Source organism: Lagenorhynchus albirostris, chromosome 3, assembly GCF_949774975.1.
Source record: "Lagenorhynchus albirostris chromosome 3, mLagAlb1.1, whole genome shotgun sequence".
NCBI classification, from domain to species: domain Eukaryota; kingdom Metazoa; phylum Chordata; class Mammalia; order Artiodactyla; family Delphinidae; genus Lagenorhynchus; species Lagenorhynchus albirostris.
This window is the reverse complement of record NC_083097.1, coordinates 109,869,800-109,895,616: the sequence shown is the minus strand read 5'-3', so window position 1 is coordinate 109,895,616 and position 25,817 is coordinate 109,869,800. Positions and strand designations below refer to the sequence as shown.

Below are 25,817 nucleotides of genomic sequence, written 5' to 3'. Positions count from 1 at the left end.
AAAATTCCAATCAAGGCAACCCAGTAGGGAAGAATGCCCTGGTGTTGTCACACACGAGGTTACACCACTTACCAGAGACGTCTTACACAAGGACCAGAGCCTTGTTTCCTTTACCAGTGAATCGAAAACACCATGGGCCAGTGCTGCCTAGTTAGTGGCAAGCACTTGGGGCTGTCCCTGAGACAAAAGTACTCAGGCACCTGCTGGACAAAATCTGAGTGCCAGTGTCAGCCCAGGGCTGATGTACCATGGGTGAGATGCCACTCAGGATGACTGTCCCTTCATGGTCACCAAAATTGTTACTGAACCAAACTTGGGTCTGCTTGCATGCCACACAGCAAGGCAAATTTACTGACACTGGGTTGTGTTGAAGGAAAGTACACTGTTTTATTGCAGGGCACCAAGCAAGCTCATGTTCAGAAGGCTCAAACTCCCTAATGGCTTTTTTTCAGGGATGGGTTTTTAAAGGCAACGTTTGCGGTGAGTGTTGCAGGGTGCATGACTTCTGATTGGTTGGTGGTGAGGTAACGGTGATATTTTGGGAATCTTAATCATCAACCTCCTGGTTTAGTCCAGTCTGAGGTCTAGTGCTTGTGGTCTGCCTGTAGTCATCATCCTCAACCTGGATGGGGGTCTTGGTTTCTACAGAACAACTCCAAGATACACATGAGATTGTTTTATATATTCCTTGAGGAGGAACTAGGACTCTGTTTTATACCTGAACTATTGTTTCAGCTATAAAAAGCAGTTTTTTGACTGGTTTTCTTTTGTTTCTGCATTCCTTCACTTCCTTTGTAACTGCTTGACTCTGCTCTTTGGAATTCAGGAAAAGCCTGGGAGACTAAATCCTTTTTCTACAAACAAGAAATGGGGGATATGGAGGGGCTTTTTTTTACTTGGGAGGGTCCCGCAAGGTCCTGCCTTTTTTTATTTTATTTTTATTGGAGTATAGTCGATTTACAATGTTGTGTTAGTTTCAGGTGTACAGCAAAGTGATTAAATTATACATATGCATATAATTCTAATCTTTTTCAAATCCTTTTCCCATTTAGCTTATTACAGAGTATTGAGTAGAGTTCCCTGTGCTATACAGTAGGTCCTGGTTGGTTATCTATTTTAAATATATTAATGTATATATGTCAATCCCAAACTCCCAATTTATTCTTCCCCCCAACCTTTACCCTTTGGTAGCCATAAATTTGATTTCTAAGTCTGTGAGACTGTTTCTATTTTGTAAATAAGTTCATTTGTATCATATTTTACGGATTCTGCCTAGAAGTGATATATGATATTTGTCTTTCTCTGACTGACTTCACTTAGTATGATAATCTCTAGGTTCATCCGTGTTGCTGCTAATGGCATTATTTCATTCTTTTTAATGGCTGAATAATATTCCATTGTATAAATGTACCACCTCTTTTTTTTATTAATTTATTTATTTTTGGCTGTGTTGGGTCTTCGTTTCTGTGCGAGGGCTTTCTCTAGTTGCGGCAAGCGGGGGCCACTCTTCATCGCGGTGCGCGGGCCTCTTACTATCATGGCCTCTCTTGTTGCGGAGCACAGGCTCCAGATACACAGGCTCAGTAGTTGTGGCTCACGGGCCTAGTTGCTCTGCGGCATGTGGGATCTTCCCAGACCAGGGCTCAAACCCGTGTCCCCTGCATTGGCAGGCAGATTCTCAACCACTGCGCCACCAGGGAAGCCCCAACCACATCTTCTTTATCCATTCTTCTGTCGATGGACATTTAGGTTGCTTCCATGTCCTGGCTATTGTAAATAGTGCTCCAATGAACATTGGGGTGCGTATATCTTTTCAAATTATGGTTTTCTCTGGATATATACCCAGGAGTGGGATTGGTGGATCATATGGTAGTTATGTTTTAGTTTTTTAAGGAAGCTTCATACTGTTCTCCATAGTGGCTGTACCAATTTACATTCCCACCAACAGTGTAGGAGAGTTCCCTTTTCTCCACACCCTCTCCAGCATTAATTGGTTGTAGAATTTTTGATGATGGCCATTCTGACTGGTGTGAGGTGATACTGTGTAGTTTTGATTTGCATTTCTCTAATAATTAGTGTTTTGTTTATCTAATACTTGGTGCTTTTTAGCCATCCTGTATGTCTTCTTTGGAGAAATGTCTATTTAGATCTTCTACCCATTTTTTGATTGGGTTGTTTGTTTTTTGATATAGACCTGCATGAGCTGTTTGTATATTTTGGAGAGTGATCCCTTGCCGGTCGCTTTGTTTGCAAATATTTTCTCCCGTTTTGTAAGTTGTCTTTTCATTTTGTTTATGGTTTCCTTTGCTGTGCAAAAGCTTTTAAGTTTTAATTTGGTCCCATTTGTTTATTTTTCTTTTCATTACTCTAGAAGGTAGATTGAAAAAGATCTTTCTGCAATTTATGTCAGAGTGTTCTGCTTATGTTTTCCTCTAAGAGTTTTATTGTATTCGGCCTTACATTTAGGCTTTTAATCCACTTGAGTTTATTTTTGTGTATGGTGTTAGGGAGTGTTCTAATTTCATTCATTTACATGTAGCTGTCCAGTTTTCCCAGCACCACTTATTGAAGAGACTGTCTTTTCTCCATTGTATATTCTTGCTTCCTTTGTCATAGATTAGGTGACCATAGGTGCATGGGTTTGGTCTCTTTGTATTTTCTTTTTCTTCCTGGTTCAGTTTTGGAAGGTTGTACCTTTCTAAGAATTTGTGCATTTCTTCCAGGTTGTCCAATTTATTGGCGTATAGTTGCTTGTAGTAGTCTTTTATGGTCCTCTGTATTTCTTTGTATTTCTTTGGTGTCCATTGTAACTTCTCCTTTTTCATTTCAATTTTATTGATTTGAGACCTCTCCTTTTTTTTCTTGATGAGTCTGGCTAAAGGTTTATCAATTTTGTTTATCTTTTCAAAGAACCAGCTTTTAATTTGATTGATCTTTTCTATTGTTTTATCTCTATTTCATTTATTTCTGCTCTGATCTTTATGATTTCTTTCCTTCTATTTGGTTTTGTTTGTTCTTTCTCTAATTGCTTTAGGTGTAAGGTTAGGTTTATTTGAGATTTTTCTTGTTTCCTGAGGTAAGATTATATTGCTATAAACTTCCCTCTGAGAACTGCTTTTGCTGCATCCCATAGGTTTTGGATAGTTGTGCTTTCATTTTCATTTGTCTCTAGGTATTTTTAAATTTTCTCTTTGATTTCTTCAGTTATCCATTGGTTGTTTAGTAGCATATTGTTTAGCCTCTACGTGTTTGTGTTCTTTATAGTTTTTTTTCCTTATAATTGATTTCTAATCTCAGAGCATTGTGGTTGGAAAAGATGCTTGATATGACTTTTTAAAATAAATTTATTTATTTATTTTTGGCTGTGTTGGTCTTTGTTGCTGTGTGCGGCCTTTCTCTAGTTGTGGCGAGCGGGGACTACTCTTCGTTGTGGTCAGCGGGCTTCTCACCGCGGTGGCTTCTCTTGTTGCGGAGCACAGGTTCTAGGCACATGGGCTTCAGTAGTTGCGGCACGTGGGCACAGTAGTTGTGGCTCTTGCGGTCTAGAGCTCAGGATCAGTTGTGGCGCATGGACTTAGTTGCTCCGCGGCATGTGGGATCTTTGTGGACCAGGGCTCAAACCTGTGTCCCCTGCATTGGCAGGCAGATTCTTAACCACCACACCACCAGGGAAGTCCTCATATGATTTTAATTTTCTTAAACTTACCAAGTCTTGGTGGCCCAGCAGGTGGTCAATCCTGGAGGATGTTCCATGTGCACTTGAGAAGAATGGGTATTCTGCTGCTTTTGAATGGAATGCTCTATAAATATAAATTAAGTCCATCTGTTCTAATGTGTCATTTAAGGCCTGTTTTTCCTTATTGATTTTCTGTCTGGATGATCTGTCCATTGTTGAAAGTGGAGTGTTCACGTCCCTCACAATTACTGTTACTGTCAGTTTCTCCTTTTGTGGGTCTTAACATTTGCCTTATATATTGAAGTGCTCCTGTGTTGGGTGCATATATTTAGAATTGTTATCTTTTTCTTGGATTGATTCCTTGATCATTATGTAGTGTCCTTCTTTGTCTCTTGTAACAGTCTTTATTTTAAAATCTGTTTTGTCTGAAACGAGTATTGCTACTCCAGCTTTCTTTTGATTTTCATTTGCATGGAAGACGTTTTTCCATCCCCTCACTTTCAGTCTGTATGTGTCCCTAGATCTCAAGCGGGTCCCTTGTAGACAGCATCTATACAGGTCTTGTTTTTGTATCCATTCAGCAGTCTGTGTCTTTTGGTTGGAGCATTTAATCCATTTACATTTAAGGTAATTATTGATAAGTATGTTCTTATTGCCATTTTGTTAATTGTTTTGGATTTGTTTTTGTAGGTCTTATTTCTCCCCTTCCTCTTTTGTTCTCTTCCTTTGTGATTTGATGACTAACTTTAGAGTTGTGTTTGAATTCTTTTTGCTTTTTTGTGTGTGTATCTATTGCAGATTTTTGATTTGCCGTTACCATGAAGTTTTGATATAGTATTCTATATGTAAACAAGATTGATTTAAGTTGCTGGTCTTTTAATTTCAAATGCATTTCCAGAATCCTGCATTTGTACTCTCCTCTTGATTGCTGGTTTTGATATTGTATTTGTGTGTGGATGATTTCCTACCTTTAACATATATTTGCCTTTACTGGTGAGCTTTTCTATTCATAATTTTATTGTGTGTATTTACGTCCTTTTTTTTCCTGCCTAGAGAAGTTCCTTTAGCATTTGTTGCAAAGCTGGTTTGGTGGTGCTGAATTCTCTTAGGTTTTGCTTGTCTGGCAAGCTTTAGATTTCTCCATCAAATCTAAATGAGAGCCTTGCTGGATAGAGTATTCTTGGTTGTAGGTTCTTCCCTTTCATCACTTTATTTTTGTTTGTTTGTTTGTTTGTTTTAACATCTTTATTGGAGTATAATTGCTTTACAGTGGTGTGTTAGTTTCTGCTTTGAATCAGCTATGCATATACATATATCCCCATATCCCCTCCCTCTTGCGTCTCCCTTCCACCCTCTCTATCCCACCCCTCTAGGTGGTCACAAAGCACTGATTTCACTTTAAATATATCATGCCACTCCCTTCTGGCCTGCAGAGTCTCTGCTGAAAAATCAGCTGATAACCTTATGTGGATTCCCTTTTAAGTTATTTGTTGCTTTTCCTTTGTTGCTTTTAATATTTTTCTCTTTGTCTTTAATTTTTGTCAATTTGATTACTACATGTTTTGGTATGTTCCTCCTTGGGTTTACCTGGCCTGGGACCCTCTGCACTTCCTGGACTTGGGTGACTGTTTCCTTTACCATGTTGGGGAAGTTTTCAGCTATTATCTCTTCAAATATTTTCTTAGGTCCTTTCTCTCATGCTTCTACTTCTGAGATCTCTATAATGTGAATGTCAGTGTGTTTAACGTCGTCCCAGAGGTGTCTGAGACTGTTCTCATTTTTCATTCTTTTTTAAAAATTCTGTTCCACAGCAGTGATTTCCAGCATTCTGTCTTCCAGCTTACGTATCCATTTTTCTGCCTCATTTACTCTGCTATTGATTCCATCTTGCGTATTTTTCATTTCAGTTATTGTGTTGTTCATCTCTGTTTGTTTGTTCTTTAGATCTTCTAGCTCTTTGTTAAACATTTCCTGTATCTTCTCAGTCTGTGCCTCCATTCTTTTTCTGAGATCTTGGATCATCTTTACTATCATTACTCTGAATTCTTTTTCGTGTAGATTGCCTATCTCCATTTCACTTAGTTGTTCTTCTGGGGTTTTATCTTCTTCCTTCGTCTGGGACGTAGTCATCAGCCATCTCATTTTGTCTACCTTTCTGTGATCGTGGTTTCCATTCCACCAGCTGCAAGGCTGTAGTTCTTGTTGCTTCTGCTGTCTGCCCCCTGGTGGATGAGACTGGTCTAAGAGGCTTGTGCAGGCTTCCTGGTGGGGGGAACTGGTTCCTGCCCACTGGTGAGTTGAGCTGGGTATTGTCCCTCAGGTGGGCAGGGCGGTGTCAAGGGGGCTGTTTAGCAGGCAGCTGTGGGCTCAGGAAAACTTTAGGCAGGCTGTCTTCTGATGGGTGGGGCTGTGTTACCGCCCTGTTGGTTGTTTGGCCTGAGGAATCCCACCACTGGAGCCTACAGGCTGTTGGGTGACGCCAGGTCTTGGTGAAAAAATGGCAGCCTCCAGGAGGACTCATGCCAGTGAGTACTCCCTAGAACTACTGCCACCAGTGTCTTTGTCCCCACAGTGATTCATAGCCAACTCCTGCCTCCCCAGGAGACTCTCCAAGACCAGCAGGTAGGTCTGGCCCAGGCTCCTATGAGGTCACTGCTTTTTTCCCTTGGCACTGGTGCACATGAGACCTTGTGTGTGCCCTCCAAGAGTAGAGTTCCTCTTTCCCCCAGTCCTGTGGAATTCCTGCAATCAAACCCCACTGGCCTTCAAAGCCAGATGCTCTGGGAGCTTCTCCTCTCGATGCCAGACCCCCAGGATAGGAAGCCTGAAGTGAGGCTCAGAACTTTCACCCCTGTGGGAGAACATCTGCGATATAATTATTTTCCAGTTTGTGGGTCACCTACCCAGCAGATACGGGATTTGATTTTATTGCGATTGAGCCCCTTCTAATGTCTTCTTGTGGCTTCTCCTTTGTCTTTGGATGTAGGATATCTTTTTTGGTAGGTTGTAGTGTTTTTTTTTCCGATGGTTGCTTACCAGTTAGTTGTGATTTTGGTGTTTTCTTGATACAGGGTGAGCTCATGTCCTTCTATCTGCCATCTTGTCTCAGGGTCCTGCTTTATTTCAGAATCATATTCAGTTTCTTCATGTCTAATTAGTTTATCTATAATTAATAATTGAATATGGAATTAATATCTTGTGATTGGAATGACCGTAGACTTTGCAGACTGATGCCGGTTTGAAGAATGTTTGTTTTCAGTCTGCAATGAGATGGGAATAGTAAATGAAAGTACATGCTTAAAAACTTTTATAGTAATTTGACATTGTCATGGTATCCAAGTGTATGATTTTTGTATTTTTCAGAGATATCACTTTCCACATTAGAAATATATGTATAATTCTTTACCATAGATTTTTCTGAGAAGCGTTGATATAAACCAGTAATATTCAGACATTTTAAAGATTTAAAGCCATTAAACAGTTGAATCAAACCAAACCTTATGTGGAAGCCCAATCTATAAAATACATGAAAGTAAAGCTCTCTTTAGAACTTGTGTCTAGGTCTGAGAGCCCCCAAACTCACACAATGGCCCCCTCATTGCCACCATGGACCCTCTAGTGCTTGTCAGAGCACAGTTTGAAACCCACTGGTTTATAGAGACCAACAGATTTCTTTACTACTAGTAAAATTAGGGCTTAATGTATATCTCATGACAGAAAAAAGGTAATTTTTCCTAATGTATAAATATATCATAAAAGAGACTAAAGAGGGCTTCCCTGGTGGCGCAGTGGTTGAGAGTCTGCCTGCTGATGCAGGGGACACAGGTTTGTGCCCTGGTCTAGGAAGATCCCACATGCCGTGGAGCGGCTGGGCCCATGAGCCATGGCCGCTGAGCCTGCGTGTCTGGAGCCTGTGTTCTGCAGTGGGAGAGGCCACAACAGTGAGGGGCCGGCGTACTGCAAAAAAAAAAAAAAAAAAAAAGAGACTAAAGAAACCTAAAACCTCTAACTAGATTTAAGATCAACAGCTAGAATTTAGAGTATTTGCCTTTGTGACTTTTGTTTCTGATATAAACTTTTGTTTATCATCTTTGTGCAGTCTTACGACCTTTGGAATGGCTCGCGCCACTGGCAGCCACAGGCCTCTGCCTCAGTTTCACTTTATTCTGTTGATTTGTTGGATGTGACTTCTAGGGCCTTGAAAAGTGAATTTTGTATTTCTATTTGTATTTTACAGATAGTATTAAAATACTGTCTGTATTTTAAATAAATATATCCCAAATACAGCCTTCAAGTTGGGTAAAAGTTCTCATAAAGTTACTCATGGAAAGGTAATATTTTTACATGGATACCATAGATCTGATTATTTCATTCAGCTGTGTGAAATACTCCAGTGGCTTCAAATTGCTGTTAAGATAAAGACCAATAATTAGAGGAGTGCAAATCAAAATTACAATGAGGTACCACCTCACACTGGTCAGAATGGCCATCATCAAAAGGTCTACAAATAACAAATTCTGGAGAGGCTGTGGAGAAAAGGGAACCCTCTTATACTGTTGGTGGAACTGTAAATTGGTGCAGCCACTGTGGAAAACAGTATGGAGATTCCTCAGAAAACTTAAAATAGAGTTACTATATGATCTAGCAATCCCATTTCTGGGTATATATCCAAACAAAACTACAATTTGAAAAGATACATGCACCCCAGTGTTCATAGCAGCACTACTTACAATAGCCAAGACACAGAAGCAACCTAAATGTCCATCAACAGATGAATGGATAAAGAAGATGTGGTGTATATATACACACACACACACACACACACACACACACACACACACAATGGAATACTATTCAGCCATAAAAAGGAATGAAATAATGCCATTTGCAGCAATGTGGATCAACCTAGAGATTATCATTCTAAATGAAGTAAGTCAGAAAGACAAATATCACACAATGTCACTTATATGTGGAATCTAAAATATGACTCAAATGAACTTATTTATGAAACAGACTCACAGACATAGAGAACAGACTTGTGGTTGCCAAGGCAGAGGGGGATAGGGGAGGGATGGATTGGGGGTCTGGGATTAGCAGATGCAAACTATTATATATAGAATGGATAAACAACAAGGTCCTACTGTATAGCACAGGGGACTATATTCAATATCCTGTAATAAACCATAATGGAAAAGAATATGTATATGTGTGTGTGTATATATATGTATATACATATACATATATATATAACTGAGTCACCTTGCTGTGCACCAGAAACCAACATATTGTATATCAACTGCAGTTCAATAATAAAAAAAAAAAGACCAATTACTATTCTTAATCTTATCTCTGCCTCTTAATCTTATCTGGCTACCTCTGTAGCCAGATATCCCACCTATTTCCCCCCCTGCCACCTACTCTTTCCCTGGCTTTTGTTTGTTTCGTTGGTTTTTATTTTTAAAAATACCTAGTTTTTAGGTTGAGAGCTGTTGTTGGGACCAGAGCTCACATCTCCTGGAACGCAGCCCCTGCACTACTTGCCTCCCCGGGTCATGTTCATAGAGCTCCCAAGCCAGGCTGGCCTTACTTCCAAGTGACTGATTAAGAGGAGGCAACCTCTGTCTTCGTTTAGACAACTTCCTGGTTTTCACTTCCTAAGTCATCCTGTTATGTCATACCTCTGAGCTTCACATTGGTTTTGAGTTTGAAGATTCCCAGTTCACAAACTGTTCTTTTGTGCACAATAAACTCTTACTGAATACTAAAAAAAAATCAAAACCGGGCTTCCCTGGTGGCGCAGTGGTTGAGAGTCCGCCTGCCGATGCAGGGGACACGGGTTCGTGCCCCGGTCCGGGAAGATCCCACATGCCACGGAGCGGCTGGGCCCGTGAGCCACGGCTGCTGAGCTTGTGCGTCCGGAGCCTGTGCTCCACGGCGGGAGAGGCCACAGCAGTGAAGGCCCATGTACCGCAAAACAAAACTAAACAAAACAAAAAAACCTAGTTTTTATCTCATTTCAGGATTCTTGCACATAGTGTTTTCCTGTTGTTCTAACACAGATTGTCTACCTCCTATTTCTTCAAGTCTTAGCTTAAACATCATCTTGGGGAACTTATCCTGTCCCTGCATCACTAGCTTAAGTCTGTCTATAATGCATTCTTTTTTTTTATTCATAAATATTTATTTTTGACTGCATCGGGCCTTCACTGCTGCTCACAGGCTTTCTCTAGTTGCGGCGAGGGGGGGCTACTCTTTGTTGCGGTGCGCGGGCTTCTCATTGCAGTGGCTTCTCGTTGTGGAGCATGAGCTCTAGGTGCTCCAGTAGTTGTGGCACACAGGCTCAGTAGTTGTGGCTCGCGGGCTCTAGAGTGCAGGCTCAGTAGTTGTAGCACACAGGCTTAGTTGCTCTGTGGCATGTGGGATCTTCCTGAACCAGGGCACGAACCAGTGTCCCCTGCATTGGCAGGTGGATTCTTAACCACTTCGCCACCAGGGAAGTCCCTATATTGTATTCTTATACTTTCCTGTATTTTTTTTTCTTCATGGCATTATCACAATTGAAATAAAATAAAATAAAATAAAATAATTTGTGTGTGTAATTATTCATTTGTATGTTCTCCCTGTAGATTGTTACCCCCACTAGTGTAGAAACTGTCTACCTTGTTCATCACTGTATCCTCACTCTCTAGCACAGTGTCCAACATGTAGTAGATATTCAATAAATAACTGTGGAAGAATTATGGATATATGTGTAAAGTCTGTATGATTTTTTTTTTAGGTTAAAGAAAGACCTGATGTGGGAGTTTATATCAAGGATTTATCAGCTTATGTGGTAAATAATGCTGATGATATGGATAGAATTATGACACTGGGCCACAAAAATCGTAAGTATAGTGCTTAATTGTGATTAAACATTTATGTGTGGAGTAGGCTCTTTTAGAAGCAAACCTGGTATGGCATTTTGCGCCGTAAAGATTGGATTTTTAGGTTTCTTGAAAACCCTTCCTCTTTGACTATTTACTATGTGGAAAGCATATATGAATGAAAGATATCACAGACTGCTTTCCATGCTGACCAAAATTTTGTTACTTAGCAATAGTGCTATATCTTTGAGACTCATATCGCTCTCTCTTGTTAGTAATAATAATATTGGTAACATTTATTGAGTACTTACTGTGTGGCAAGTGCTTGTTCAAATGCTTTATAAGAATGATCTCTTTTAATCCTCAAAATGGGCTATGAAGGTATTAAATTCCTATGTTATGAATGAGGAAACTGAGACTTAAAGTAAATTGTCCAGGTCATATACTACTTAAGTAGCAGAGTGAGCATTTGAATCTACACCATTAGTCAGCATTAACCAGGCAGTATAATGCCTCCCTTTTGTTGACAAGAAAAGCAAACAAAATTAAATAAAGTGGCATTCTTTTTAGTAATTGTTTCAAGTTTTTTCTAAAGAATAAAAAGTTTCAGCAATATTGCTGATGCCCCAGGCCTAGTACTAATGATGTTACTAACAGCAATTAGAGATTAGAGGTAAAAGAAGAGAACATAGGAAATAACCTTTTTTTGTTTTTTAGATTTTTGTGACTAGACTAAAAATCTAGCAAACTCAAGGAAACAAAGCAAAAAGTTTTTTAATTCAATTGTATTCTTATAAACCAAATAATAGAAAAATACCAAAATTTTAACAGGAAAATGAGCAAAAGATGTTTATGACTATGTTATTCATAGAAGAACTATACACGGCAGTAAGTATATGAAAGGATGTTTGACTTCACAAGTAATCAGGAAAATGCATATTAAAACAACAATGGGAGATGTTTTACCCATCAGTTTGGCTGAAAGGATATCCAGGTTGGTGAGGCTCTAAGGAAATGAGCAATGGTGATGGGAATATCAGCCTTTTTGAAGGGCAGGATAACTGTATCTGTTGAAATTTTTAAGGATGCATTCCTTTGATCCACTGTTTCTATTTGTAGATATATATTCTAGAAAAATATTTTTTGGTGTAAACAAAAAAATACCTTATTACAGCATTACTTGTAATAGCAAAAAGTTTGACACAACCTAAATAACTGTCAATAAAAAATTGGTTATATAAATTATGGTGCAAAAATATTATGGACTATAATGGAGCTGTAAAAAAAAAAAAATAAAACAGTGAGTTAAATCTACATGTAGAGACCCAAAAGACTTTCCAGATATATATTAAGGGAAAAAGAAAGCTAACTAGCACACTATGTAATGCATCATCTCATGTGTAAAAAAAGCCAAATTATCAAAATACATATTTGGGTATTTTGTGTGTGTGTTCACATGTATGTATGTGAAATACAAAATGAAAGGACATTTAATAGTGGTTACCTTTAGTGAAGGGGAAATAAGATTGGGGGAAAGGGATATAGGGAGCTTTCACTTTATGTTTTTTGTATGTTTGTATTTTTGAATTTTTTATATCAGGAATATGTTCATGTATTGCTTATTTAACTTAAGAAATTTTTAACATAAGATTCCATTCACAATAGTGACCAAAACCTTCCATTAACTACCTAAGAATTAATTTAACTTGGTATGTGAGATTTGTCTAAGGAAAAATGAAAAAATTCTAATGAGAGAAATAAAATGAAAGGAAGGTAAAGAGATTTGAACACCTAAGATAGCAGAGAGGAAAATAGTCTTCATTAATAAATAGACTGAGTTCAAGAATTAAAGGTTTAGCTGCAGGGGGGGCCCTCCTGCACTGCTGGTGGGAATGTAAATTGGTGCAGCCACTATGGAGCACAGTATGGAGGTTCCTCAGAAACCTAAAAATAAGAGTTGCCAGATGATCCAGCAATCCCACTCCTGGACATATATCCAGACAAAACTATAATTTGAAAAGATACATGCACCCCTATGTTCATAGTAGCACTATTCACAATAGCCAAGACATAGAAACAACCTAAATGTCCATCGACAGATGAATGGATAAAGAAGGAATATTACACAATGGAATATTACTCAGACATAAAAAAGAATGAAATAATACCATTTGTGGCAACAAGGATGGACCTAGAGATTATCATATTAAGTCGGAAAGAAAAAGACAAATACCATATAATATCACTTATATGTGGAATCTAAAATACAACACAAATGGACACATTTATGAAATGGAAACAGATTCATAGGTACAGAGAACAGACTTGTGGTTGCCAAGGACGAGGGGGGTGGGGAAGAGAAGGATTGGGATAAGTTTTTCTGTACCTCCCTGAAAAACATAAAAATTTAATTTTTTATTCCAAAATAAATATTTTGACAAAAATTACAGCTATGGAAATGTTTTATTTCCATTATGCAGTGTGTTAGGTTGGATCATTTAGTCTACTTGATTGCTGCAAGCTGTTCTCTCCTAGGGATTGTAAAGTTCAGTGTAGGTCACTTTTGACGTAACATCTGTTGCATTGCTTTGTTTTCATAACCGGAAATATAGAAAAATCACAATCATAAATAGCATGCTTTACTTATATTGCAAAAACAATGGGTATTAAAATATTTAATATGACTTTTTCAAATTACACTTTCTCTCCCACTCCAAACTGAAAAACACTGCTATAGCTTGTTTTGATAATCACATAGCTATAAAACTATTCCTATCCTTTCATAAGGTAGTTCCAGTTCGGAAAATATTTCCCATGGATATAATTCTAAAGAGAAAGAAAGGTATCTACTCAAAGATGCTCATATTAGTGTCCCTTATGAAGAACTGAAATAGGCAACAACCCCAAATATCTCCCAGTAAGATAATAACTCAATTTTAGTAAAAATTTCAAGTTGGTTTTTACATGGAAATATATGTAGGAGATATGTAGGAGATAATGTTAAGTGGGAAAAAAAACAAGGTAAAATAAGACCTACTACTCTGTGGAAATATGTATAGTGTGTTACATCTGATTAGATGATTTGAAGTGGTGTCAGATTTATTAGTTTTTTATATTTTTGGAGAAAAATTGATTTTAAAAATTCATAACTTGATTTAAAAGAAAACAGAAAAGTATAGTATGGAATCACAGATCCTTGCATTTTCCCTCACTGATTTTCCATTTACCTTCTTTCATTGGGCTTTACTTTTCTTTACCAGTGCAATTTACTTTCTAGTTATCTGACTTATAGCCATTTGCTAATAAAGAGTACCCTTTTAATGTTTAAATTGTAAAATCACAGCTTACATGGAGAAGCTCTACATGAATATAGTAGGAAAATAATTTTGGCATTGGGTGAAATTAACATATTGCTTTTAAAATACTTTGGAATTTAAGAAAAAAACACCCAATACATGCCTATTGTGAAAAACAAAACAGATCTTTTTCTTTGTTTGCACAATATATTCATGTAAAATATTTATACACACTCAAATTCTTAGCATATTTTGAATGGATGCTTTTGTTTTACAGAAATGGGATTATGCTCTATATTCCTTTCTTTTTTTCATATGTTATGGGTATCTTTCCATGTCATTCAGATCTACCTTATTTTTTTAAAAAAAGACTGCTTAGTAATTCATAGTGTGACTATTCTATAATTGATTAACCACTGTCATATTGGTTGTTTCTGATCTCTCGCTGTTGTAAACAGTTCTTCCCTGAATATCTTTGTATCATCTAATGTATATATGCAAGTATTCCTGTGGTTGATTCCAGAACATATCAATAATACTTTTTAGAGACAGCTGAAACAGCAGTTAATTTTTTGAATTATTTAACATGTATTTTTTATGTAAATTAGTTAATTTTTTAAGCCAGCAATACTTGAAATTAAGTATTTTGTTCTCAAATTCCCTCTTTCATGTGAAAAAAATACAGTTTTTTGTTATCAACATGAATTGTCAGAAATTTCTAATAATGGCTAAATATACCTAAGTTTTTATGTTTTAGCCATGTTCTCTGGCTTTTGGCTCTGATGAAATTCAGTATTCTGGATATTTAATTATTTTTAAAGGCATTCCCTGTTGTTACAGTTTTAAATAATTTCCTCCCTTTATTCAAGGTTCTGTTGGTGCAACTAATATGAATGAACATAGTTCCCGTTCCCATGCCATCTTTACAATTACTATAGAATGCAGTGAAAAAGGCGTTGATGGTAACATGCATGTCAGGATGGGGAAGCTCCATCTTGTAGATCTTGCTGTAAGTAACAGGATGCTACTTAAGAATAACTCTTGTGATTTCTTTTTATTTTATAAATAAATAATAATTCAAGTGAAAAGGAGTGATTATATAATTTTTAAGTTTTACTTGTGTATGTGTTTAACTTATTATTATTTTTTTAATATTTATTTATTTATTTGTCTGCGCCGGGTCTTAATTGTGGCATGTGGGATCTTCGATCTTTGTTGTGGCATGCGGAATCTTTAGTTGCGGCACATGAACTCTTAGTTGCGGCATGTGGGATCTAGTTCCCTGACCAGGGATTGAACCCAGGCTCCCTGCATTGGGAGTGCGGAGTCTTAGCCACTGGACCACTAGGGAAGTCCCCTTAACTTACTACTAATTATGGACTATTTCAAACCTGTACAACATAGATAGAATAGTATAATGATTTCCCATGTACCCATCACCCAACTTCAGCAATTATCAGTTCATGGCCAGTCCTATTTCATCTCTACCCTCAGCCACTTCTTCCCTTCCAGTATTATTTTGAAGTGAATTCCAGATATATTAGATTTTTTACCGTTAAAATACTTTTTTTAACTTTGGGAAGAATATTCTGTATTTTTTATTTTAGCTTTACTTCTGTCTCTGTTTATTGTAAGGGTTCAGAAAGACAAGCAAAAACTGGAGCTACTGGGCAGCGCCTGAAAGAAGCTACAAAAATCAATCTTTCACTTTCTACCCTTGGTAATGTTATTTCTGCCTTGGTTGATGGAAAAAGCACTCATGTGCCTTATCGTAACTCTAAATTGACTCGTCTTCTTCAGGATTCCTTAGGAGGAAATTCAAAAACCATGATGGTAAGACTTAATTGGTCGTATAGTTATCATCAGGAAAATTTAAGATTCCTGCTTATGCCAGTAGTTAATATTCATAACATTTAAAAAACTATTGATTATTTTACTTTTTAAAATTTGGGGTTATTTTTTCTAGCACACCATGTGTGCGAGTCTATAATTGTATTGTTTGGAAACCTATGTGGTGGTGCCCTCTTTTTCAGGAAGACTGGAATGGAAATATATTCCAAAATTCTTTTTGATATGTTCATAATGGTAGTATTAATTTGTGTCAAGTGTAAAACGTTTTGTATTCCTAATTCAACAGTGTGCAAATATTGGACCAGCAGATTACAATTATGATGAAACCATCAGTACATTGCGGTATGCTAATCGTGCTAAGAATATTAAAAATAAAGCTAGAATTAATGAAGATCCAAAGGATGCTTTGCTTCGTCAGTTTCAGAAAGAAATAGAAGAACTGAAAAAAAAGCTTGAAGAAGGTAACATTTTCTCAAAATATTAATCTTAATGTTGGCTAAAAACGTGTTGTTTAGCCAGTAAGTGTTCTAATAAAAAGCCACCTATTAAAAATTCTCTGAACCTCTAACATTGATATTTAAGGGAATATTTCTGCAAGGTAAATTGATACTTACATACTTTAACATTTCCATATTAAGCTCAAGTAGAATTATATAATATTTGTGTATTGATTTTTTTAAAAAAATTCATTTAATTTAAACCTCCATCTCAGTCCCCATGATCTTTTGTAAAGATTTCATATGTCCACTTATTAAATAATGAATTTTTATTTGTCTCTATATAAGAGCAAGTTCTACCATACATGTATTTAGCGAAAATGACCAGAGTTCTTTGTGATAGGTCTCAGTCACTATTATTTGAAGTAAACAAAGCAATCAGAGAGTCATGGGTAAACCTAGTTTACTCTTAAGTAAAAATTCATTGCATGGCCTTGAAAATATGCTTTCATGTTTAAATTTGAACATGAGATTCTATTTTGGAAATTCTTTTCTAACAAGATATAATGTCAGAAGGTTAGAAAATTTGAAGACCTTATTCATTAGGGCGAGAAATTTACCAACCATCATTAGGCAGTCAGTGACTCCCTGAATCTTCGTGCTAAGAACTAACTGGCATAGGGCTCCTTTGCATACCAGGTGAATAAGGACTTTGAAATTGCCTCTTTTCAGTCTGTGGGGAAACTGGTTAGATCAGATATGAAATCCAGAGATGCCAACATCACAAATATTTGGAGAAGGTGCTGATTCAGTAAATTTGAGTAAGATTATTGAGGAAAAGCAGTAATTGAGCTGCCTCTTAGATAATGGAATTTGGTATTTTAAATGTGACCACTAGGTGGTATTTATAGTCAGTATGTTTTAAAGATGTAAAATTTCTTAGATTTCTTAATATTGAGTTCATATCTTTATTTTGCTGACCCTTTTTTTTACATTTTTTTATTGTGGTAAAATATACATAACATAAAAATTACCATTTTAACTATTTTTGTGTACAGTTCTGTGGCATTAAGTACATTCACATTATTCTGCAACCATCACCACCATCCATCTCCAGGACTTTTTAATCATCCCAAAATGAACCTCTGTACCCATTAAACACTAGCTCCCCATCCCTCTCTCTCCCTCAGTTCCTGGTAACCCACTGTTCTTTCTATTTCTATGAATTTGACTATTCTAGGTACCCCATGTCAGTAGAATCATATAATATGTCTCCTTTTGTGTCTGGCTTATTTTACTTAACATAATGTCCTCAGTGTTCATCCATATTGTTGCATGTGTCAGAATTTCCTTCCTTTTTAAGACTGAATAATATTCCATTGTGTGTATATACCATGTTTTGTTTATACCTTCATCTGTTGATGGACACTTGGGTTGCTTCTATCTTTTGACTGTTGTGAATAATGCTACTATGAATGTGGTGTACAAATTCCTGTTTGAGTCCTTGCTTTCAATTCTTTTGTTCTTTTGGGTATATACCCAGAGGTAGAATTGCTGGATAATATGGTAATGCTGACTTTATTTTTAATAAATTTCATTTTATTTATGCTCTTAGGACATATTGTTTTTATAATCCAGTTAATAGAGTTAATCAGAAAAACAGTTAAAAATAGGCAGAAACATTAAAAGCATAATTTTTTAACTTTTTATTTTGAAATAATTTTAGGCTTATAGAAAACTCACAATAGCAAGGAGAGTTCTTATATACCTATTAGCCAGCTTCCCCTAATGTTAGCATCTTACATAACCATGGTACAATTATTGACACCAGGAAATTCACAGTGGTACAAACTTATTAACTAATCCACAGACCTTACTAGACTTTTGACAGTTTTCTCTCTAATGCCCTTTTCCTCTAGTCCAAGATCCAGTTGTGGATCACACATTGCATTTAGTTATGTCTGTTTAGTTTCCACCAGTCTCCAATTCCTCAGTCTTTATTTGTTGTACACGATCTTGATGCTTTTGAAGAGTACTGGTCATGTATTTGTAGAATGTTCCTCAATTTGTATTTACTTATAGTTTTCTCATAATTACTCTGCAAATTTTCTCCACTATAAATCTACTATTTTATTATTTCCTTTGTAATTAATATGTACCTTGTGGAGAGATATTGGGTTGGCCAAAAAGTGCCTTCGGTTTTTAAGTAAAAATAAAAGACACATTTTTCGTCTTCACCAAGAACTTTATTGAACAACATATTCATCCTTTTGTTCCAGTACCTTCTGCCATTTTCAGGCAACTTCATAATTCCATCTTACCAAAACTTTTTATCTTTTTGAGCAAAGAACTGTTCCAGGTGCCTTTCATAGTCTTCCAGGGAATTGAAATTTCTTCCATTAAGAGAATTTTGTTTGTAAAGACCAAAATAAATGGAAATCTGAAGGTGTAATGTCAGGTGAATATGGCAGATGAATCAGAACTTCCCAGACAAGGTGTAACAGTTTTTGCCTGGTCATCAAAGAAACATGCCGTCTTGCGTTATCCTGATGGAAGATTATGCATTTTCTGTTGACTAATTCTGGATGCTTTTCATTGAGTGCTGCTTTCGGTTGGTAACTGGGAGCAGTACATGTTGGAATTAATCGTTTGATTTTCCGGAAGGAGCTCATAATAGAGGACTCCCTTCCAGTCCCACCATATGCACAACATCACCTTCTTTGGATGAAGACCGGCCTTTGGTGTGGTTGGTGGTGGTTCATTTAGCTTGCCCCACGATCTCTTCCATTCCACATTATTGTACAGTATCCGCTTTTCATTGCCCATCACGATTTGTTTTAAAAATGGAATGTTTTCATTACATTTGTGTAGAGAATCGCATTAGGATATACTGTCAAGAAGTTGTGTTTTTTTTTTCTGCTTAACTTATGTGGAACCCAAACATCAAAGCGATTAACATAACCAAGCTGGGGCAAATGATTTTCAGCGCTTGATTTGCATGTTTTGAGTATGTCGGCTATCTCCTGCGTGGTATAACGTTGATTGTTCTCAGTTACTGTCTCGATTTGATTGCTGTCAACTTCAACTGGTTTACCAGACTGTGGAGCATCATCCAGTTAGAAATCTCCAGCACGACCCTTCACAAATCACTTTTGACACATTTGATCAGTCACAGCACCTTCTCCATACACTGCACAAATCTTTTTTTGCATTTCGGTTGCGTTTTTACCTTTCTTGAAATGATAAAGCATAACATGCCAAAAATGTTCCTTTTTTTCTTCCATCTTCAATATTAAAATGGGTACACAAAAATTCACCAGCTTTGATAAGTCTTTTTTTTAAATACACGTTGATGTGACAGCTGTCACATACAATCTAACAAAATTGTTTCGAATGAAGTTAAAGACAACTAAGTGCTACTAGAGCCATCTTATGGAAAAAACCGAATGAACCTTTTGTTAAATTATGTTTTATATTTTTACTTTTTAAATTTTATTTTTTATACAGCAGTTTATTAGTTATCTATTTTATACATATTAGTGTATATATGTCTATCCCAGTCTCCCAGTTCATCCCACTGCCACCCACCCCCCGCTTGGTGTCCATACGTTTGTTCTCTACATCTGTGTCTCTGTTTCTGCTTTGCAAACCCGCCAAATGAACCTTTTGGCCAACCAAATACTTTGAGACTATACAAAGGTCCTGTTTTTCATCATACTTTCTTCCACTAATGTTAGCATCCAACAGTAGTTTGTGCATTTGCTCAATGGTGACATTCTCTTCCCATTGTTCCTTCTAATGTTTAGTGTTTGGCGTGTCTGGAATTCTACTGTAAGGAAAAGCAGTCTCTTCTCCCCCACTTGTTTATTTATTTGAGTATTTTTTATGTCAATATGGACTCATGGATAATTATTTTAGTCTGTGGGTTTATAATACAATAATATTATTTATTTTATTGTTCAGATTGTTCCAGCTTTGGCCATTAGGAGTTCCTTCAGGGTAGTTCATATATCCTGTCAACATGCTCCCATCAGTTTGTTTACTTGTTTTTTGAGCACTTCCTCACTTTCTGGCACCACAGATGCTTAGAGCTCATTTTTTTATTTTCCCTACCCTGGCCTTAAAATCATTTATTTCTCCCTGGCTCCTTTCATTGGAGAATGGTATTTAGAAACCAAGATTTAGGCATTAGGTGTGCTCATTGCTACCAGGGTGTCATTGTTTCTAGGCCTAAAGAACAAAATATGTTTAATGAATTTCTTCTCCCGAGACGCTGTGATTTCTTTCCATCTTTTATTTGTAGGTTCAAATATTATATTATGATTAGTGTATATTTTACTCCTCCCCCAGTTACTTTTATTTTCTTAGATATTTCATATATGGACAGTAGTAATTTTAAATAACTACTTTGAAGGTATTATAGCACTGATTTGCATTAATATTAGCTTAATCCCTTTTTTTGATTTTTTAAGTTAACATATTTGTGTACAAATAAGCCCTTCTTCTTTTGAATTACTTCATGTGATATAGTCCTAAAAGTGGGATCATTGTGTTCGATGACAGTTTTATGGCCCTTAAAAAAATAAACAGGTTGAATGAATTTAAAATCTTAAACAGAAAACTAAGAAAATGCTCCCCAAAAGTGATCATATTTTTTAAAGACTGAAATAATAACTCTAACATGTAACATTTAGAACTGTACTTAAACTAATAATTTGAAATTTTAAACGGATCAGAATCTAACTTCTCTTTAGGAACTTTAAAAAGAAAGCCTCTGTGTACATTGTATCTGTTTCTGAGGTTAGCATATCTGATATACTGTCTAGGAATATTAAAATAAGGTTTGTTTAGGGCACAAATACTTAATGAAGCAAGTTTATATAGGCATTTCCTAAATAGCCAGTGACCTGGCACAGAATAAACATCATTGTATTAAATTTCTATTTAAGGGGAAGAAATATCAGGCTCTGATATCAGTGGGTCAGAGGAGGAGGATGATGAAGAGGGTGAGGTTGGAGAAGATGGAGAGAAAAGGAAAAAAAGAAGGGGTAAGTTCATTTTAGTGTTCTGGAAATTAAATGAGATTGCTGCCTAATGATGGTTTAACATTCCTAAGGCTGTCGAGTGCATGACTTTTATTTTGCCATTTTTAATTGTGGTAGCAATTAGAACAGAGGAAGTATGCCATATACCTGGTTAACTTTGCATTATTTTTTCCTCCTATACTGATCTCCTATTTCTAGATGAATCAGCATATAATATGTTCTGGTTTTGTTTTTTTTTACAATTTAGAATTATAAAAATCTGTGATAGTGGATATACCATTTTAAAATTTCACATGGGATTTTAATTTAATGTGAGGACTTTTATTTATGTTAGGAATCTAAATTTTTAGGAAATTAGGATAATGTGGAATTGTTTTTTCAAACATGATTATGCTTTAATCATTGAATTTTTAAGTAATAAATTTGTAGAAGGATTGTATTTTTAATAGAATGTAAAATGTATTCTCTTTATAAAATGTACCCTCATTCTCACCTGTTACACTGGGCACTTGTTGCCAAGTATGAATTGAGACTGTGTTCATTGTGATAAAGATATAGATGACATGCAAAAGAGAGAGACATATTATAATGGCCTACATTTCAAATCCTTTAACCCTGAATATTTATTTCAGAACTCTCTTCCATTAATGTGGATCATTGTTTTCAAGCTGGTGCATATTTTGCTTGTCTTATTAAAATGTTCTTGCTGAAAATAAACCCATCGCTGTTTGATCAGGTGTCCCTAATTTAAAAGCCATAAAGAGTCCTTCAAAAGACAGGAAAAATATAATTTAGAGCAAGAGTTGGCAAGTAGTCTGCTGGCCAAATTCAGCCCACCACCTGTTTTTGTAAATAAAAGTTTATGAAACAGCCATGTTCATTTGTTTACATATGGTCTACAGCTGCCTTCACATGCGTCTGTCTGGCCTACAAAGCCTAAAGCACTTATCATCTGTCCCTTTACAGAAAATGTTTGCAGACCCCTGATTTAGAGAAGTGGTTTTGTGTTCACACCTATTTTTTCAGAGTAAAGTATTCAAAGCTAAAGCAGATGATAGATTTGTTAAAGATAAAGTTTTAAATAGAAAAAAATGCCACTGTTTAATATGTTAAAATATTTAATAGTAACATATCTTCCTTCCAGGCTTAGAAATTTTAAAAATTTCAGTAAGCCTTTCAAAGTTTTGCTGTGAAACCTTAAACATATATAATCACATCTGATAGTTTGATGTTTTGGAGGTGAAAGAGTGCAATTGAAGACAAACCAAACTGTCTGTATTAAAGGGTAATTTATCATTCCTGTAATTTTAATTGTTCGTGACTTTAAAATTTAAAACTCAGTTCCTTTAGCTTATCAACCTAAATGGTTTAAATAGACTTAAATGTCACCAAATGATTTGTTTATTTTTATTCTCTTCATTCCAACCCTCTGAATTACTATATTTTAAGTGAATAGTGGGGTTTGCCCACAGTGGATACTTAAAGGAATAGAGTTTCTAATTCCCCTGTATGGCTTTGTAATTAGAGAATACTGCATAGAGTACCAAGACTGGTTTTAAGGGAAAGTAGGTTTTGGTTCTTTAATACAAAGCTTGATTGTCCTTTAAAATTCTTTCTTTGGAATTGAATTTTTCTCTGTGTATGTGTTCATTTTCTTGTTTCCTCTTTCTTTGGTTCCCGTTGGGCTCATTTCTTTGTCTTCCAGGCAGTAGCAGCAGCAGTAGTTCAGACTCCACATGTTCTGTCATAGAGAAACCTCTGGATAAGTTCTTGCCTAGTGAGTGGTAGCTCTTAAATTCTCTAACAGAGCTTTGGCTTTTCCATAACCCATGGGCTTCATTTGAGAAATGCTGCACCGCTCCCTGTCATTACTCAAAGAATACATGTTGGACTTCTCAGTAAAACAAAGCATGTGATGACTTTAGCTCCCCTCTTCATTGCTTCTAGTTAACCATAATTGTTAAAACATATGCTTACGCTTATGTTTGAGACAATGGAAGAGAGTCATGCTTTTGCAGTTGAGATAATGTAAAGAGAGCTAGTAAGCTGTATAAGAGAATAACTCTTGGTTCCTTTTTATGTTTCATGATACATCCTAGTCAGGTAAGGGACCTGTAATAACAAAATCCTGAATTTCTTAAGGTACACCTTATATTTGGAAGTACACCAGTGCCGTTTATAACATGTCTTATAGTTAAAAAGATTTTACTCCTTGGTGTCCTGTTCTTAGGGGTAGCTTAAGATTGAAAACTCCCTAATAAAGAAAAATGTAAAGTTTGAAGCAAGTAAAGATAAATTGAATGGTATTTTATTTCAAATGGCCATTTATCCTTATTTCTGAATTACCTGATTGATTTTAAGAAACTTTCTAAGGTATGATTAGAGAATTCAGATCCACACGAAATTGTTATGCAGGATCTATCTATCTAGACTTATTTCAAACCTAAAGACCTTTTCTTACACTGTAATTTAATAAATTAAGTTGAAAAGTATTATTAATTTTATTTATATTTTAGTTTTCAGAAGGAAAGAGAATTGATGCTTCCTGGTACTAGTTTGCAGCTTACTGCTTTTTAAAACATTATCTGTATACCTACCTTTCCCAAACTAATAACAGAAACATTCGGTTATTCTTATGCTTTTAGCTTGCTAGAGGAAGACTTCCAAGAATATTAGGAATTATTTTCTCTATTGCAATTCTTACATTTTACGAAGACAATTAATTTCATAGGCTAACCTATAAAATACATGAAATTGCTTTAGAAACCATGTAGAAGTCTCATTTTGTATTACAAACTGCAAAATATAGAAAATATCTGAGTGGGAGGCATTACAATTTAATTTTCTGTTTTAAAATTTTACTTTAATCCTTAGAAAGTAGTTACATCAAAGTATATTATGAAATGAGTTGTACCTTGTTCAGTTCAAGCAGTTTTAGTTACTCTTTATATACCTGGCATATAACATTGAATTCTTTTGTTACACTGTGGGTGTGTTGGTGAAGTGGAGAGATGGTTGTCCCAGCATGTGGTTGCTGTGTGTACCTTCCCTTTTAAAAATATGAATGGCCTTTTTTTTTTTTAAGGTGTTCTTTGTTTGAACTATCAGTTGATCATTTACTTCTATAGAATCATTATTATAATTACCCTTAACAGTCTACTAATAGGTTGAATGCAAGTTTGTTATTATACAGGTGTACTTCACTTTATGCAATAAATGTTTTTTTCTGAAAAAATTGCTTATAAATCAAGTTGGGAAATCAATTGTATTGGGAGAACTTGCTGTCTTTAAAAATTCTTTATTAAATGCTTTTGTTTATCACATAATCACTACAGTTTACTCTAAACTCTAGTTGGTTGAAGTTTTTGTGTTGGATTTTCTTAAAGGGGGGCACACCTGTAATGTATCCTTCTATTAGAAGGTCATTGAATTGGGAAATTTCGAAAATGAACAATGTGACTTTTGCTACTTTTAACTTATTAATATTTAAAATTGGCTTAATTTTCTGTTTGCCCTTTTAGATTACTTCCCAGGTCTTAGCAGGTTCCCAATTCCATGTCCACCATTTGTTGCTGAACTGTTATGTTTGCAGGAGTTTGGGAGTCAGTGTGAGCTCTTAAGATTGATTTGAATTGTAATCTTACACTAAATCTTATTATCTTGCTTAAATTATTATCTCTGATTATGTTGAATATACTTTTCTTTTTGCATACAACTGCTCTATTTCAGTTTTTATAATGATTTATTCCTATACTTATACTATAAATAAATGCTGTTATACATTTTTCTTTGTTCTACAAAAGAAATAATGTTTTTTCTTTTTTTCCTCCTCATCTCTGTGCATATGCTTCCTGTCTACGGTTTGCTTACTACTTCTTATTGAAAGATCAAGCAGGTTGGTGTGATTGATTTGCACTCCATGTGGTACAATTATTTAAACTATAAAGAACTTTGTTGTTTAACCACATTACATTTTTTTTATTTAATGATTTTTTTTACAAGGTAAGTATCTGTCTTTGTATTTTAAAATATATTTCAACTTTAGCATTTTTTAAAAAAAACTTCCTAAAAAAAAAAAAACTTCCTTTTTTACTAAATTCTTTTTTTTAAAATTTATTTCAGTTTTTATTGAGGAAGGTATTAGGAACATTTTTTTTTCAATTTTATTTTATTTATTTTTTTATACAGCAGGTTCTTATTAGTTATCCATTTTATACATATTAGTGTATACATGTCAATCCCAATCTCCCAATTCATCCCATCCCCTACCCCCACCCCCCGACCCCCCGCCACTTTCCCCGCTTGGTGTCCATATGTTTGTTCTCTACATCTGTGTCTCAATTTCTGCCCTGCAAACCAGTTCATCTATACCATTTTTCTAGGTTCCACATATATGTGTTAATATACAATATTTGTTTTTCTTTTTATGACTTACTTCACTCTGTATGACAGTCTCTAGATTCATCCACATCTCAACAAATGACCCAATTTCGTTCCGTTTTATGGCTGAGTAATATTCCATTGTATATATGTACCACAACTTCTTTATCCATTCTTCAGTCGATGGGCATTTAGGTTGCTTCCATGACCTGGCTATTGTAAACAGTGCTGCAGTGAACATTGGGGTGCACGTGTCTCTTTGAATTATG

At 35.8% G+C, this 25,817-nt stretch overlaps 1 protein-coding gene across 3 annotated transcripts in view; it reads left to right on the top strand.

Annotated features, from left to right (window-relative positions):
- The window catches only part of KIF3A (kinesin family member 3A), an 82,398-nt gene that overhangs the window by 35,348 nt on the left and 21,233 nt on the right, over positions 1-25,817 (top strand). For 2 of the 3 annotated variants that reach the window (XM_060143567.1, XM_060143566.1), the window contains exons 5-9: positions 10,455-10,560; positions 14,705-14,844; positions 15,471-15,668; positions 15,973-16,147; positions 21,073-21,171. In XM_060143567.1, coding sequence (XP_059999550.1) covers positions 10,455-10,560; positions 14,705-14,844; positions 15,471-15,668; positions 15,973-16,147; positions 21,073-21,171 — 718 coding nt within the window. Of the gene's footprint in view, positions 1-10,454; positions 10,561-14,704; positions 14,845-15,470; positions 15,669-15,972; positions 16,148-21,072; positions 21,172-22,873; positions 22,946-25,054; positions 25,064-25,817 lie in introns of all 3 variants that reach the window. The other variant, XM_060143568.1, reaches the window with a different exon arrangement.